We start from the raw sequence: 17,926 nt of genomic DNA on the forward strand, positions 1-17,926 counted from the left end.
GAAGTGAGTGGCCATCAAAACACCCTCAGCTTTTTTCAGAGGCCACTGAAGCACTAGTTCCCAAGATAATGTCTGGCAAATTCTCTTGCAAAGACTGTTTGTTCAGGTGGAGAGCAAATGCATTGCAAGAACAGTCCAGGAGTAAGATATGTACTCCTGACATGTGTTGGTCAGCCACTGTTAAAATCAACATAAGCTGTATACACCAACTTCTTAATTAGTTACAGTCCTGGTCCTGGAGCAAGATGAGCTATACGCTTGCTTTGCAACAAAATAGAAAGAAGAATGTCAGCTCCCACACCAACATCCTATCTAAAAGACACATTTCTTTCTAGAATGAAAAGGGAAAGTCACAAACACTTTCACCCTTTCTTAGCAAAAGAATCATACAATCTGATCAGAGCAAACATCCTATATACTTGTGTATAAGTCTAGAAATCCTAGTCAAAAATCAACCAAAAAAAACCCTGGTTGACTCATTGCTCTTCTCTGAGTAGAGTAGTAAAACGCAAGAGTTTAATCCATCCCAGGAGAACCTAAAAGACACATGCAACCCATCTACTTTCACCAAGATGATACTGCTTATGGCTTTTTTGAATACCTCAATAGAAAAATGGCAGTGACAGCAAGGCACAGCTGACCCCTGAAGCAGCAGTAGTGCTTTCCTTTCTGTACTGAATGATCCATGGGTCATATCAAAATCCATAATATTAGCGCCCAAACTTGTCCTTGACTTATACAGGAAGTAGACTTATACATGAATATATAGTCATTAAAAATTCCAAGTGGCACTAACAGGTGTGGCCAATGGCAAGAAACAAGTTGTAGTACAATAACACATGGAGGGCTGTACAATACCCAACATGCCTCAGAGTGTCACAAGAACTGTTGCAATATTTGTTTCAACATAGCCACCTCACCAAATAGCCTTTGATTTTATGTTGAAACAAACATCATTTTCATGAACAAATGTCACCAACTGCATAGGAAAATCCATTTTTGTATGAAGGATCTTTTGGGCTATACAAAGTTTCTATCATGAGCATGGAGGGACACAAACTGGAGCTGGAAACAAGTAGTAAGACAAGAACTAACAGGAAATGGAAATTCAGGCCAGTGATTTGATAGCTGAGGATATTTCATACCTCCTCACACCTGTTGCATCAGGAGTATTCACACTAACAAAATAAGTAAGAGATAATTCTTGCAAGATTTCAGAAGGTTGCATCATCCCAACTGACAAGTCCTTCCTTAGGAGAATACTACTGTAATAAGCAACTCATTGCTAGTGTGCCTTGTGGAATGACATTAAACGCTAAAGGGCATCACACAGAGAAATGGCACAGAATTCAGATCCCCCATCACTTATGTTGCAGGACCAGCAACTGGAAAGTTGTAAACTGGTTGGTTAGTTCATTACAACAAAACAGTGGTCAGTGAGCAGATACTGTATTTCAGCCAGAGCAAAGGCCAGCAGAAATCATTACTAGTCATTTAATACAAAAGTTAGGAAATGGAGTAAAGAAGCTATCTGACAGCTTTGTTTTATCTAAAGTTGATTGATGGTGTAAGGTTGCAAAAGGCTTCCAAGCATGCAAAGGCCTTCAAACCATCTCAAGATAAGATTATATGCATAATACATGTACATGCATGCACACAGTGGCTTTTGTCTGTTCAGTTACTAAATGTCAGTATCAAAGGTGTACACTGTATGACTGAGGGATCTCTTTCAGAATGGTGAAAATCTCTACTACTCTCTAGGCATTAGGATTTCAGACAGCTCATGTCCTTTATGCAAGACATCCTTTTTCGACACAATTCACTTCCTCCTTGTCATTTTGTATGTCTCCTGCAAGCACACTAATGCCCACCCATCCATCTCAAGTTAGACATCGGATCTGAATACCAATGCACACTGCCAGATGTCAGTATCTTTTCCAATTTATCTTCTTCAGTAATGGCATAAGAATTACTTGGCCCATAAATAAGAATTGATTTTGCACTATTTGCCCACTTGTCTTTGCTAATGGTAACCAAATGCTCATTCTTATTTCTAGTCCATTTCATCTCCTTTAGTCCATAATGGAACTCCTGTATGTAATATGGGCATATGTTTATGCTCATCAGTTAGGGGTTGCATCACCTAAGCCTTCATCACAAGCCAACACAGTAACCATCAGGTATCTGTCTCAGAGGCTTGCAACCTACATGTTGTAGCAGAACCAATGTGGCAAACCATCACGCAAGAATCTGTATTAATACTGTTGACATCCCACTGACTTGTCAACATCATCTCAACCAAAATAAACTCTGTTTTAACAGGTGCTCACAAGCTTTGAAGTTCAACTTTGCTCTTCTGGTGAATGTTACTCAAAGCTGGTGAAGACATAATGCCGAGAGAAAGACATAGACATTCTACAAAATCTCTGCACACGCACCCTCTTTTTCTGCTCATGTTCACAAATACATGTGACTTCTACTGGTAATGCTTACCAAAAAATTGAGGTCAATTTTCACTTTTCACAAGGAGGCTATCTGCACGAACACCAACCCAGAAGATTAGCAATATTGTTTGTATGGATAATCTCTGACCAAACAGAAGTTTTTCCTCTTCAGATACATTGCTTTCTACATGATGTAAGTGACAGTGGGGGCAAGCAAGGCTCGATCCCTTGCCCATCGATCAAAGTGCAACGGGCAACTGTTTAATAGGCCTTCAGTATGTCTGGCCTGACATCAGGCTTCTCAGAGCAATGTATTCCAGAGACCATCTTTCAGTCTCCATAAGAAATCTTTTAGCATGAGGCTCTTATCATAAAATCTAAAATGTACACAAAACTTCAAAACATCAATTGCATCAGTAGAAATATATGGCCTGAATTCTTGTGGCAGTCTTAACTAGAGTAAACCCACTGAAACAACAGGCGCATGGTGTGATAACACCTACATAAATCCCACTGATCCAATGGGTAAACTTAAAGTGGGAGTAACAGTAGAATTAAAACCAGAGTTTCCAAAATCCTAATACTTTAGAATGCTTCAAATGTCTATTGTATAACAACACTACCTGAACCCCAGCTAGTGTCAAATTTTGTGTCAAATTGTTAAAAAAAATGTACGAAAGTACAAACTTTCTGTCTCACCAACAAGTTGGAGTGGAGTTCTTAAAGTCAATTTAAAAATAGAACATATATGTTCATGATTCCACAATGGCTGCTGGAATCTTCAATAAATGTGATATACTTCTATGTTTATCCACATAAAGTTCATGGTAATACAATAGAGTAGACAGAATGTTCTGTTTGGACACAGGAAACATGCTTAAGTCATGAACTACTGTGAACAGCTTTACAAAAGTCAATCTACCCCCAGTTCACAGAGTGTTGCAAGAATAAAGTACGATAAAGAATGGAGCAATTATCTTTTTACAAGGTGACATATAATTGCTAAAGATTAACAAATTGAATCAGTGAGTACCAACAGCAATTATTCTTCCACAACTAATTCATAATAACATCTGACTATACTACTTGCGACAGACTACAGCAAAACAGAATGCATATTAAATTGACAGTTTCACAGTCCAAACAGAAAAGAGGGGAACACTGCCAAGACTGAAAGAATAAATTTGAATTAATTGGCTGATTTCACTCAATACATTTTAATCTTTCATACAACTCTTTGCAAAAGAAAAAAGAGGCATTCAAAATTATACATTTCTTCAATGTTCAATCCAAACATTCCCATGCACATATATTCACGTACACACACACCTTAATTTTCAGAGACTGCAGTCGTGACATGATTCTTTTCACATCCAACAGGTGTCGGGTTTAGATCCTATCATATCAGTTTTATTGCTTCTCATAGCAGATTTCAATGTCAGGTTTAGTTCTTAGGGCTATTATATACATTTGTAGTTAATAAGAAGCTAAGAGACTCAAATCATTACTAACCATTTGCTTTTCGTCTGAATTCACTCTAAAGCATGGCAAAGTTAACTACTCCCTGTTCACTGGTTACTGTAACTCCCAGAATCCCGCAAGCCAGCAGCCCATTTAGGAGAGAGTTTATGTACAATCAAGATTGCAGAAACTATACTTGTGTGGGGGGGGGGGGGGAGCATGAGCTATTTATTTCTATTTCTCTTAAGTTTTACAAACTAAGTTATTTGCAGAGGTCTGATGTTCTAAGGATGCACACTTAATTACATAATAAGGCACTATGCTTTCATGATCTCTTCATAAACAATTTCAATATTTGGGATGGGAAAGAAAGAGACAGACGCTTTGGGAATGCAATAGCTCTAACAGGTGAAACCATTCAAAATAAAACTACAGGAAGGAACAGGGGAGGAGTTTGCCACCCTCTTTGACATTCAGCACCCCTGTGTCACAGTAACTCTATGGCTTCATTATTTTCCAAGGCACTGACTGGAATGATCTTTTGAGATTTTCATCAGGAGCTCCAGCAGGAGGCTTAAAACTTTGAGTGAGAATAAATTCTGTCACTGGATTGGCAAAATGTTCCTTTGTCTTTCTGAACCCAGTCTTCTTTGTCCCATTATATGATTCCCTTCAGGATCAATGTTAACTAAAAGACAAATCGGGTGCTGAGGATGTTTTATTCAGCCTTAATAGAGCCCTAAAGTCTTAAAACAACAGATTGGTTGTTGGGTAATAAAACTGAGCAACTCTGCTCCTAGCCTCCCCGCTTCAATTTATCCAACTACATTCAACAGAGGTTATGGCTCCATGAACGATGTAGGAACATTTTGTCTCTCTGTATTAGGCCAGTGTCAGGAGAGGTGCACCTGCTCATTTGACCTGTGATAAACACCAGCTGCAACAGCTGACTAGCACCGTGGAAACAACACTGTCCTTTTAAATATGCTGTGAGCAACCTTTTGCCCCTCCATCTGTCCCATGTCACCAACATCCCCTGTTATTACACAGGTTCTTGATACAGAGGCCTACTTAATGTCTTAAATCTACATCAGTACTAGTCGAATTGATGTCCATGGACCAATGACAATTTGCAAGTCATAGGCAGTTGATCCATGATGAGTTTCCAAGAAGGAAAAAAAATGAAACAATTGTAGCCCATTGGAACAACTATGCCACTAGTCCCTGGCACACTAATTGCTAATTCTCAACATTAGCTTGGAAAGCATGGCCCTCTGTTACTGCAATGATCATATTATCTACTTCTGTTCAAAAAGGAACATAATGCTACATAGTGTAGATCCTGAAAAAAATCTGCATATATTGTGGATTTCTGTACACCGTTACAAGAATTGAGCATCAAATTAAGGGCATCTAAGCTACAGTGCACTGCCCACTAACCCTTGCTTCTTCCAGTACCTCCTATTTCCAGAATAAGATACAATTGCTGAAATTTCTGTAATTTATGTGTTTGATACAAAAAAAGAAAAAAGAATCTGACATGTTTTCCAGAAGGACTAAATGAGGTATCTTCACCTGCCCTCTGTTTACATCCCAATATATATGGCTGGGAAAAATATCAATTTGTATAGACACATGTTCTAGCATATGAAATATAGAGTTCTGCATTCTTGGGTCATTGTTCCTCAATCTAACATGGCTTTCTTTTTCATGTTAGGAGCGACTTGAGAAACTGCAAGTCACTTCTGGTGTGAGATAATTAGCCATCTGCAAGAACGTTGCCCAGGAGGTGCACAGATGTTTTACCATTCTGTGGGAGGCTTCTCGCATGTCTTTCTTAAGATACCTTTTTACTCACCACATAAGAAGACTAGAACTTCCTTTTATTTTATGGTGCGGGATCTTCCATAACCTCTACAGCAGTGTTTCCCAACCTGCGCGTTCCTGGATATTTTGTCCTTCAACTCCCGGAAATCCTAACAGCTGGCAAACTGGCTGGGATTTCTAGGAGTTGTACGCCAAAACATCTGGGGACCCATAGGTTGAGAACCATTGCTCTAATGCAAGGGCGAGGGGGGGGGGGACCTGATGGATCTTGGAGTAGATAAGTGGCAGGATTTTTAAATATATATATATTGAAGCAGTTTGAAAATTGGTAACTAGTTCTTGACTGCACGTGTGCCCTCTAACTTCAGTATTAAAGATGCACTAGAAGGAACCAAAGAATGAAAACCTAATGCTGCATTCTCACCATGAGGATGCTGTAGATTAGGGGAGAGATGAGAAGCATCCAGTGTCTAGTAGGTTAGGATATAGAAAACTCTGGTACACTTATACTGGATCTTCTTCATTAAAGCTGCAATCCTGAATACTTATAGCACAATCTGAAGCACTTATCCCTGGGCATTACATTTTGTTATGTTCAGTTGGATTCACACCTGAAAAATGTTCATGACAGCAACCTTATTGAGGACAACCCTGTTGTGTATCTCCCTGGACAGGGTGGGGCTTTTGGAAAGCAGCCTTTCTCAAGAAAACAAATCTCTATGCAAGCAACTCATAACCCTCTAGGAATTTAATCAAGTGTCTTTACTACTCAATCACCATTTCTTTCGCCAAGCTAGAGGTTACATAGAAATGTCAACAATGCACTGATCAAAAGCAAAAGCTTAACCCAAAGGCCCCAATCTTATCCCCTAACCATCTTCTGTATCAGAGATTGGAGCTCCAAGTTTAATGTTTTTGGAAAGTTTGCTCTACTCCTGGCTCCTATAAAAGGCATTGTTTTGTGAATTTATAAGAAAAGGCCAATGACAACTTTTGCACACTAGTATTAAAAAATCTTCATAAATTGCAGAGGCATGCCAGTGAACAGGAATCTACATTTCTTTTAAAAGTTGGAATTCTGCAAGCTCAAAAAGCAATTACATACAACTCCGTTCAACAAAATATTGGCTCTTCTCACTCAAAATAATGAAGACAGGGTTCTTGTGACAGGCATGCATACTCTTATACAGATACTAAAACTGGACTCGGGGCAGGGAGTGTGAAATGTTCCACAGAGAGAATCCATTGTGAATACTTAAGCGGGTTTTCTTGCTTTGTAAGTAAAAGATACATTTTAAAAGACAGACATTCTTGAAGCCAAATATATTTGCTGTGCTAGAGAGATAGGCCTCTGATCTCAGGATTCATTAAAGGCAAACTCCGATATTTACTATCACAATTTATTACACCTGAAAACTATAGCTAGACTTACAGGTCACAGAATTTCAATAAAAGAACAGTGGTTAGAGAACCTTTATCTTATTTTTGACACCCTACTAGGATCAGGCGTAGCGAAAAGATAATTCAAGAGAAATGTAGTTCTGCTATGCTGAAAAAAGGACTTGCTGAAAAACTGCACTGGATATTCAATCCAACCATATGCACAGAAGCAGCGGTACATAAGTGTGTAAACTTTGGCAGCTGTTAGTCCTTTTGAATAATTTTGAGAGTCTTTTTTAATAAAAGAGAAAAATATTTAGATGATTTTGCATGGGCTTATTGGAAAATATGCATTCACAGATTTATATGAATAATCTCAGACTGCATTTCTATACTGTGCCTTTTGTTATGTGTCTGGAACCAAAACCTACGCTGTAATATTTGGGAAAGTTCAAAATCTGGGGAAGTTGTTCTTACCTGCACATTTGACCTTGAGGTCACTTTAAAATGTGGGCCAACCAAAATCCTTGAGTATCTCTATCATGAGATCAGGATTCACAAAACTCTTACTGGGAGTTGACTAGGATAGAGAAAGATATCTGCTTCCGAGCACCATTCTACATTCTGGATTTGTACAACTACATGTTACGTACCTCATTGACAAGGCCTCTATTATGGCAAGCTGTAGAAGTATAACAACCTTGAGCCTCGTTAGACCTCAACTCCTTTAGACAGTATTGCTTATGTTGAATGTTTCTGAGAGTTGTAGGCCAACATTATTCGGATACTCACAGATCAGACAACCATGGGTCTACTGTGTCATCTCTTGCTATTGATTCTATAGTTGATCCATTTGAATTAATCTTCCAAACTGATTGCACAACATGAACATAGGAGGGATGTGTATTTTGAATTAGATTATTTAAAAAATTGGGATTGCAGTACTTTTTACTATCACTCCCTTAAAGAAATAGGAAGGCCAAAATACATTCTTCATTTCAAAGATTAATCAAGCAACACTGTCCATTTTTATAGAAACAGATCACCGCCTCTGTGAGTAACAGTACATGTTATGATGGGCAGGAAGTGGTGTGGATGCGGCGAGAGATTTACCTCTGTGTTTGATGCCTTGTTAATACCTTCTTGATCACTTTAGACTTCTGTTAACACACTTTCAAAGCATACAAGATAAAGAGTGGTCGACTGATCAGTCAGAGCATGAAGCCTGTTCACAGGCTGTTGAAAGGGCTTATCTTGGAGTGATGTTAAAAGAAAGAGTTTACAGAGTAAGCAGGACACCTTTTCAGAGTTTTTGTTTTGTTTTGCACTTCTGCCATTACCCATTCAGACTTCCAAAGGAAACCTCTCAAAAATCTTTGAACAAGAAGGACAATTGATTAAATGGCACTTGAATGACAAATGTACATTTCTTTTTAAAAAAATTAACATCCTTTTAACAATTGCACAAAATAGACCACAGAAAGGTTTCCAAGAAAGTCAAGAATGAGAGGAACAATAACTAATTATAGAAAGCCAGATCTATAACAAATAGTCTCCATGAAGACCTTTTCAGATGGTAAGGACAAGCAGCCTAATCCAATGGAAAAATCTTTCTGAAACAGCTACAAACAATTACTTCTTTATCTGTCTCCAGTCCAAAAAGGAAATGGAATTGCTATAAAGCCATATATCTTGGAGTAAGACCACAGTTTATTCCCCACAATCATATGAGATACTTTCTACATGTATTCAAGCAAACAAGTATATATTGTAATTTCTAGAACCGTTCTAATAGAAGATATGGGTTTGCAAAATAATAGTATAACTTTGGTTTACAGCACAAAGGGCTGTACATCTGCTTCCAGGTTTTTTTGGTTTTAAAGATTCCTACACATTCTGGGAATCTATCCATACATGGTAATGCAGAATATGTCCACACAGAATTGAGATACTAGTATTACTCTAGGGCAGGGGTTCTCAACCTTTTTCAGCCGTGGAGCTCTTTTTGAAACAAAATTTCTTGTGGAGCCCCAAGAAATGTTTATAGATTAATTATATATTATATTATATATAATGTATATGTACCAGGCATGGGCTGGGCCAGTGGCAGATGGATTGAGAGTGTTTGTGTGAACTAATTCACACAGTGCAAAAAAATAGGGTGGGGGGGGGGGGAAGAGAAAGAACAACACAATATGTAAAATGAAGAGCAATTTTAACCAACATAAACAGTATTTTGGTGGAAGACCCCAGGAGTCATCCAGTCCAACCTAGCCATTTTAGTAGTAGTAGTAGTAGTAGCAGTAGTAGTAGTAGTAGTAGTAATAATAATAATAATAATAATAATAATAATAATAGCAGCAGCTGAAACCACAGAGGCCATCCAGTCCAACTCCCTCTGCCATGCATGAAAAACATCCCAACAGATGGCCATCCAGCCCTTGTAGTAGTAGTAGTAGTAAGAATAATAATAGCAGAACCTCAAGAGGTCATCCAGTCCAACCTCTTCTGTCATGTAGGAACACAATCAAGGACTCTCCAACAGATGGACACCCAGCCATTGTAACAACAACAGAAACCCCAGAGGCCATCCAGTCCAACCCCCTTCTGCCACGGAGGGGAAACACAATCAAAGCATCCTCGAGTGGTGAAACAGAAATAAGGTTTTGGAAGCAAAGAAAGAAGTAGCTTTCTTAACAATCAATTCAATATTAAGTATCATTGTGACAGAGAACATATTCCTTTCAATCAGTTTGCTATTTATTGCTTGTATTTCTCTTTACAAGAATCCTGAAAAGAAACTGTTTATATAAAAGCATGGAAAGCCCTCGAGTTTGGCCAATAGTTTCACATGTTTCTTCCAATAAAAATATTCACAGTCCATAGACCCCAACATTAAAAATCATATTTGCATAATAAATACTGGGTAAACAGTGTAAACATGCTTTCTCAAAATCCCTTTTTGCAGAACTAATAGTAGCTTCTTAGAACAAGACAGCTATGTGGGCAATCAATGATATCTTAATCATTTTTGCTATGTAAGTTTGTCTCTGCTATCTATATTTTAATGCAGATATGTGACTTAGTTTTAGATATAAACTAAGTTTAGATATAAACCAAACTGAATTGTTATTAATATAGAGATTCTTGGTGCTTTTATGACAGAAAAAAATATTGGCCATGGAATTGTAAGCTTCTGCCTAGGAAAGAAATTTCTTTTGCCTATGGCGATATCAAATCATAGAGCTGCTAATGAATTCCCATTTCCAAAATCTGCAGCAACAACAAAGAACACCTTCATTATAATTCAAATAGTAATACACATTAGAAATCCACCCAGAGTATGAGCAAGTTGCACAGGAATTCTCTTTGTTGTGTTCGCCCTAGCTGATATTTAGATTAGATTAGACAATCTTCTGGCAGGTAGAATGTATTCCTGTATGTTGTTACAAGTCAAGCATGAGGCTGCTTTGCAATCAGATATTGTGAGTTGCAAGCAATGCTAATCAACCCTTCATTTGGCGCAAAGTTTTCTTTATGGCAAAATAGCCAATGCAACCTTTGTTGTACAACAAAATAAAGATTCCAAACCAAGATTGGCATCATTTGTCTATTCCCAGAGACATTGACACATTAAACAGTTAACTAGGTCAAGGACAGAGCACATGTCATCTATGCTCTCTGTACTGGGTTTTATTTAGTTTCCGATAATTTTAGGATTAGGTTTGGTAGCAAGATTGTCTCCAGGTACATTCCACTCTTAAGATACAGACTTATTTAAAAAAAACAACAACAACGACAACAACAACTGGTCAACAAAGTGTTTCCTGAATATTATTAAATACACAGGAAGTCCTCTGTCACCAGGCCCTCTCTTCTAGATGATGTCACTACCTGAAATTGGTTAGCACATGTTCCATGCCATTTCAGTGGGGCACAAAGCTTATTCCCACAACTCAGATCTGCTCCGACTTAGATACTATATCGGTGATATAGTATCTAAGTCACAGAGATCCAGGGGATGTAATTCTGGCCCCAGCAGTGGACACTACTCCTCCTCCATTTTGTGGTTTTGGCCCTGGCTCACACCCAAAACTGCCAGGAGGTCCTGGAAATAAGTAGCCCCAGGTTCGATTCTGACTATTAATTAGGTCCACTTCCTGCACTTCATTTATTCCCCAGCCTATATTATTACATGAGCCATGACCAGCCCTTCAAACTGTCAAGCCCACATGCAGGTAGGGCCATTGGTACCTCATTTGCACAATGGAATAATGTGGAATCGGTTGTGTAAATGCCTAAGATTGTGTTTATAAGTTGTTTACATTTCAATGACTACTCTGTATGTTTTATGTTTGCTTGTGGAAACTGCAGTGTCCCCTAGGGGAGATATAAAGTTGTTGTTGTTGTTGTTGTATGGAATTTTTTGGCAGGGTGGTTTTATTTTTGCTTTCCCCTGAGGAGTATGACTTGATCAATGCCACCCAGCAGGTTTCCATAGCTGAACGGGTTTCCTGGAGTCCTTGTCCACTACCAACCACTATACCTCACTGAATTTAATAATATATTTTATTATTTAAAGTATGCAACTAAATGTTGTTTTGCCCCAAATTACTCAGGGGTTGGTTTAACACACATATAACTATAGCATTCCCAACACATCACTGGTTTAGGATAATAATAAGTCTTTTATGATGTCACTGTTGGCATAGAAACCAAGTATCTACACAAGTGAAAATCCTAGCAAGCCAGCATTAAGAGCATGGACATCTGAGAGAGCAGTCTACATTAAGTCCAGTGGAGTCATCAAAGCTGCTCAGCTGAGAGAGAAACTCTACAGACCTGGGTAAGGTTACAAAGTGAAGCTACTGCCAATATGCCTCACAACTCCAGAGAAATATCCCCCTCTCCTGTTCCTGAGAGCTCGACCCAGGCTGACAGTGATGTAGAAGAACAAAGTAATGATACTACAGTTGCACATGATAATGCAAACGAGAATCAGCTATCAATATCAGTAACAAAGCTGTCCTTGAACCCTGCTAATGACAATGGAACCAGTACAGCAACTGATGACTTAATGGACAAACAAAATGGTTCCGGTGACTCCTTCTCCGAAGAGCAAATATCTGCTTCCCCAGACGTTGGTGAACAATTCACTGAGTCTGAAGTCATAGTGGGCAACCAGAATGCTGATAACAGTCAAGTGAATAAAGAGCTCCAGGCGATTCTCCAGTGGATGGTTGCTTCTCATCTCAAAGTCCCCAACCTGACATTCATAAACGATAATGACAATGAACTCTCTAAGCTGCCACTGCTGGCTGAGAAAGCTGGAATGAAGGAATACACGGTGGGAGACATTCTTCAAGAAGTAAAACGGTACTTTGTTCAACAACAAATAGGCACATGTGTGGAAAATGGACCCTCATGTGGACTTCTGGACTGGTTGCTTGCTAATTTGTAAGAAACCAAGTGCTCCCCTCTCTGTTCATCTTGCCTCCTCTACCAAGCCCCCCAGGTGCCCAGATCATGCTTTTACAGGAGCAGCACATACCATCATTACAGCACCACTGAAAGCAACAATGCACTGACCTCAATTTGTCGCTACAATAGTAGCCAGGCAAGATCATCCATTAAAAAAAAGTAAAAAAAAAAAAACAGATGGAGAGTCAATGCTATTTTATTATAACTGTGTAACAACTTCTGGTATACATAATTATACTAAACCTAACCGCTACAACTGAGGGGAACTGATTTATCTGACAGTTTTCTACTGAATAGGAAAGCACACCCAGGAACCATCATTTTAAGGTATACACAGAAAATATAAGAAACAAATCCTTATGCTTATCCAGTGTTTTCTGGGGGGAAAGAACCCACAATTGGATGAATTCAATTCCTGCCATTTTCATTTTTTAAAAGTCTTTAGAAACACAAAGGGCTCATAACAAAAAAATCTGGGATAAAGTTCCTCTCACTGTTTTTCTCCTTTGTGTTTTGCCTCTTCACTGTTATCGCTGAACAGGGGCTAAACAACCTGCTGCTAAGCTAAATAGGCCTGGCCCTGAATAGTACTTGGATGGGAGACTGCTACTGAACACCAGATGCTGTAGGCTACAGAAAACAACTAAGTTTTATGTAGCCTACAGTAAAAAAAAAAACAAACCTCTGATTGATCTCACCCACACATTGGCAAAAGAAGAGAATCCCAAAGTCAAGTTTCTTTCACAAACAATTGTAAACAACTCCCATAGTTCTATGCCACACATTCTGGTTAAATAAATCACTGTGAAAATGTATCTCAGCAGAACTTTAGAATCACTATAAATAGATATAAAACTCAGATCAACACTTTTAAATTTCCTGAGGAAGAACAGTCATTGAATTACATTTAGCCATTGTTAGCATGTAGATGTCTTTGCATGTCTGTTTTTGATTAACTCATACACAAATTAATTTCTTCTGTTCCATTCAAAATCTTTCCCAAATGTTTGCTGGTGTCGCAGATGAACTGCTTTGGCAATGTTTTCAAAGTGGAAAGGAATAAAAATAAAATTTGCTCCCCAATGAATAATTAAAATGAAATATGCTTCAGGCTTAACCTCTACTAATATTGTAATGTGGCACTGATGATCTCTTGCACATGGACTCAATGATTACAGCTATAACACCTGTACTTCAGCAACAATTTGAAAATAAAATCTATATACAAAATAAATTACAGAAATTGATTGAGGAATCTCATCTAGAGAGTGAATAGGTTGTTCAAAGAGCTAAATCCAGTGTCAGTCCCAGCTATAGATGACCCAGGGAAATCAACTTGACATAAATAGTCCTCATAAAGCTGATTCAGTTCAGTGATCCTAATCTAGTGGAGTCTATCACTGGGATTTGACTTAAAACTCTTGTTTGTTCATATTTGGGACAGCAAAGTGCAAATAAATAAAAAAGTTAATTTTTTCAGGAATTAAACTTGTTTATGTGTTATGTCTTCATTTATAAAATGTCCATAATATTAATAAGTAGTAAGCACAAGGACTAAACATTAGAAATGATGGTAAAAATTGCTCCCAGCAGACAGAAGCTTGTATTCAAGTTTCCCTTTGCACAAAATGATTAATTTTTTTTATAAGAGCAGCAAGTCTAAATCACAATGCAAACCAGAGCTGGTCAGCCCACAACCCACAGACCACATCTAATATTTCTCTGCTCAGTTCTTTTTGTGCCCCTCCTCCCTATAAACATCCAGATCTACCTTGATTATAACCACCACCATTGAATAATAAAAAAAACCCTTCAAAATGGAAAGAATCATATTTCTAGAAGATTCTGTGAATGAGAACTCTTTTCCACATAACCTTTGCTTTAGCAATATTGAAATATCACCACCCCTTTAATACCAGAAGTAAGCTCCTCTTTAATTCTAAACTGCTGTTGTTTTCAGCCAGGGTAAGGATGAAGACATGCTTAGAGGATCCACTGAAATTGCCACTCCACTTTATGTAGACAATAAGATCACTACAACTCTAAGGGAAACGGTAGATTTGTGCCCCACTCTGGATACACCAGTACTTTAAACTGTACAAACCTGAGTATCTAAAGCAGGAGACATCCGAGTACCTCTCTAGTTGCTTGCCTACTATGGTAGAAAATGGGCCTTGTATAGGAAGTTTAGGTCATCATGCAATCACAGTAACAGCTCTGTATATCAACCATATTGTTCCTTAACCACTGGTAGGAAAGGCAGTTGTGACCACAAGCGGGATAACTGATTACTTCAACTCCTCTTCAACTGTAATATAGGCAAGGCTGAATAGTGGTCCTGACCCTTTGATGGTGGCATTAAGGATGAATGATGAAAAACACTTTTAAAAAAATGGCAGACCCTTCAGATTTGTCTTTGTTTTCTTTGAAATACGAACCAGAAAGAGGGGGTTGGGCAGGAAAAAAGAAGTGGTCACAGCTGCCAATTTCTGATTTGAATGACAGAGCTCTGCAGCTTTCCATATTTTAGCACAATCTTAATGGAAAAATAGGATTGCAGCCAATTTGTCTTGCTCACTTATGTACTCCACATAGAAGGAAGGAGGAGGGAATTAAACATATCAAGGTCACTTTAAAACTGCCCAGACTGCAGGAAGCAATAAGACAAGACATTCCAGCAAATAAAGTATTCACCAAAACTAAAGTTGAAAGTAGCAGCTAGTAATGAGAGGGCAGTGAAATACGCCACAACGCAGACAACCTCACTGTGATGCTATTATCATATTAAGAGCTTTTCTCTTTTAATAACCGTGTTAACTTTCACCTTCTTATTGATTTTGTTTCAGAAAAAATACCTCTGCATTTTAAACAAACAAATGTATAAACCCACAATTAGTAAAGCAATAGTTAAGCCTAGTGATAGAGTCACAGCATAACAACACGTAAACAAACAAGGCCTGATTCCATCAAAAAAAATTATTTTATGGAGAAATTTATATAGAGAGAAATAAATATGTCTGTGTAATTGATCACAGGAATAGGAAGCATATACAAATACAGAAATGTTTTCCACAGCCTGTTGGGTGAACACGTTGGTCAAGTTTGTGAACCAATCCTCAGGCCTTATAGACATGCTGATTGTGTAATGCAGGTTGAATTTGGCAAACTTCTCAGAATTCTCTTATAGAGAGAAGTGATCTTGTAATGGGGGGGGGGGGGGGGCAGGAGGCACGTACTAAAGTTCTCTAGCAGAGGATTGTAAATTCCTCACAAAATGACAAATGCCAGGATTCTGGATGATGAAATCATTAATAGTATCCAACTGTTTTAACTTTTTAGTATAGATAACACTTTCTGATTCCATCGTCGTTACCACTTCACCAGCAGTGAAACGCTGAAGCTCTGATATTAAGAACATACAACCAAGCTCTAGTTGCTTAACAGGCACATCCTCCTACTAATTTTAACACTGACAGTAGCACCTATGAGAAACGGCTGGATGTCAGTTCTAACACCCAAAGAGCTTTTATGAATCTCATAAGAAACACAATGAATCCTGTAGAAGCACATGAATATAGGCAGTCTCCAAGTTACAAACATCCAACTTGACTCATAGTTAAGAATAGAAGTGAAACAACAGAGTGAGATAAATTTACTCCTAGGAAGGGATATTCACTCTTGGAAGAGTTATCATGGGGAAAGGGTACTTCAGCTGAAGCTTTATCACCAATCTTGTTTCCCCAAGGACTCAAAGTGTTCAAAATCCAATGATCTCAAGGACAGAAAGTGAAGTGAAATCTTCTGAACAGAGGCACAGACAGCAAAACAAACACTATTTGGGGACTGTATTGTCGAAGCCTTTCATGACCGGAATCACTGGGTTATTGTAGGTTTTTTCGGGCTATATGGCCATGGTCTAGAGGCATTCTCTCCTGATGTTTCGCCTGCATCTATGGCAAGCATCCTCAGAGGTAGTGAGGTATTTGGAGACTGCTTGTACTGAGTTACTATAAATTCCAATTCTTCATATTTGCTAAAATAGCCTTGCTGAAGAGGTGGTATGGTTATACTGTCATCCTGTGGTACTGTAGTCTTAACTTTTCTGGTCTTCAATACTAAAGATTCTGATACCCGAAGGGAAAAATCAGAGATAGTTGATGGCACAGCCAGACTTAGTAATGATTACTTTCCCCCCATAGACACAGCTCTCACCATAGCTCTTGATATTTAAAACCATTGTTTGGAGATTTGGGGGAGATGAAACGCTGACTATTTTACTTATTAAAAGAAGAATCCTGCCAGCATGGATTTGTCTTCCTGGATAAGCAGCTGACCAGACTGATGATATTGCTTCAGAAACCAGATGTATCATAAAGACACTAGATTAAACTATCTTCTTTACCAAGGAAAGCAAGGCCAAAATTCACCCCAGAAACCTTTATATAGTATTACATCTGAAATCTTACACCTGGGTTATTTTGGTCTCTAGCACACTTCCCTACTTCTCCTTCGTAAAAACAGAAACCTGACTTAACTTTAAAAGGCATATTTCAATTTTAAGAACGTTACGCCTTTGTCTGAGGAACTGACTAGAAAGCAGTGGTTCTTCCATTTAAGCTACCTCATCAATGAAAAATTCTGGGGGAAGGTCAAGATCTTTTTTAGAAAGTTCAAGCTTTCCTAGAGGGATTGAATATATCAGTTGGACTGCACCAAAGCCACAATATGAAAGACACATGCAGAGCACACAAGTTTTTGAAAAGAAAAATACTGTATATTGGTAGGCATGCTGAAACTGAGACTTACAGGTACAGAGAAGTTATGTGGGCTGAAGCTGCTCCCAGAAAAGGAATAGCTGTCAGTTCATTGTTATTCAGTCTCCTGGAAGAAACAAAAAACAAAACAAAAATCACCTTAGAAATCGTGAACTTAAAAAACAGGTATAGAAATTCGACAAGTCTACTATTGTTTTGTTAGAAGAACAACATCATTATTAACAACCTGACTTGCCTAGAAGTCTGATAATTGGGGGAGAAAGTATCTGTACAGTACTTCCTGTATCTCTACAACTTTCCAGCCAAGTCTCTGCCAGGAACACTTGTAACAGAAACACAGCTGCACATTCCATGCCTACTTTAGTTATTGCTAACACATATTTATGGAACAGCAGAATAACTCCAAATCATCATCAAGGGTGGTCAAACTACAGACACACATTCAATTTCCAGAGAGGACTCACTACAACACCTGACCCAGTCTTACACATGCCAATGTCCTGTTCCCCACTCCCTTTTATTTTGGACAAGTTGTATAGCTGAAGGCAGCTCACTGGT

At 38.4% G+C, this 17,926-nt stretch overlaps 1 protein-coding gene across 1 annotated transcript in view; it reads right to left on the reverse strand.

Annotated features, from left to right (window-relative positions):
• Nucleotides 1-17,926, reverse strand: part of LRIG1 (leucine rich repeats and immunoglobulin like domains 1) — a 131,028-nt gene that overhangs the window by 46,474 nt on the left and 66,628 nt on the right. The window contains exon 3 of the mRNA XM_060766402.2: nt 17,400-17,474. Within this exon, the coding sequence (XP_060622385.2) occupies nt 17,400-17,474 (75 nt within the window). The remainder of the gene's footprint in view (nt 1-17,399; nt 17,475-17,926) is intronic.

Source organism: Anolis sagrei, chromosome 2 (assembly GCF_037176765.1).
Source record: "Anolis sagrei isolate rAnoSag1 chromosome 2, rAnoSag1.mat, whole genome shotgun sequence".
In the NCBI taxonomy this organism is placed as follows: Eukaryota; Metazoa; Chordata; class Lepidosauria; order Squamata; family Dactyloidae; genus Anolis; species Anolis sagrei.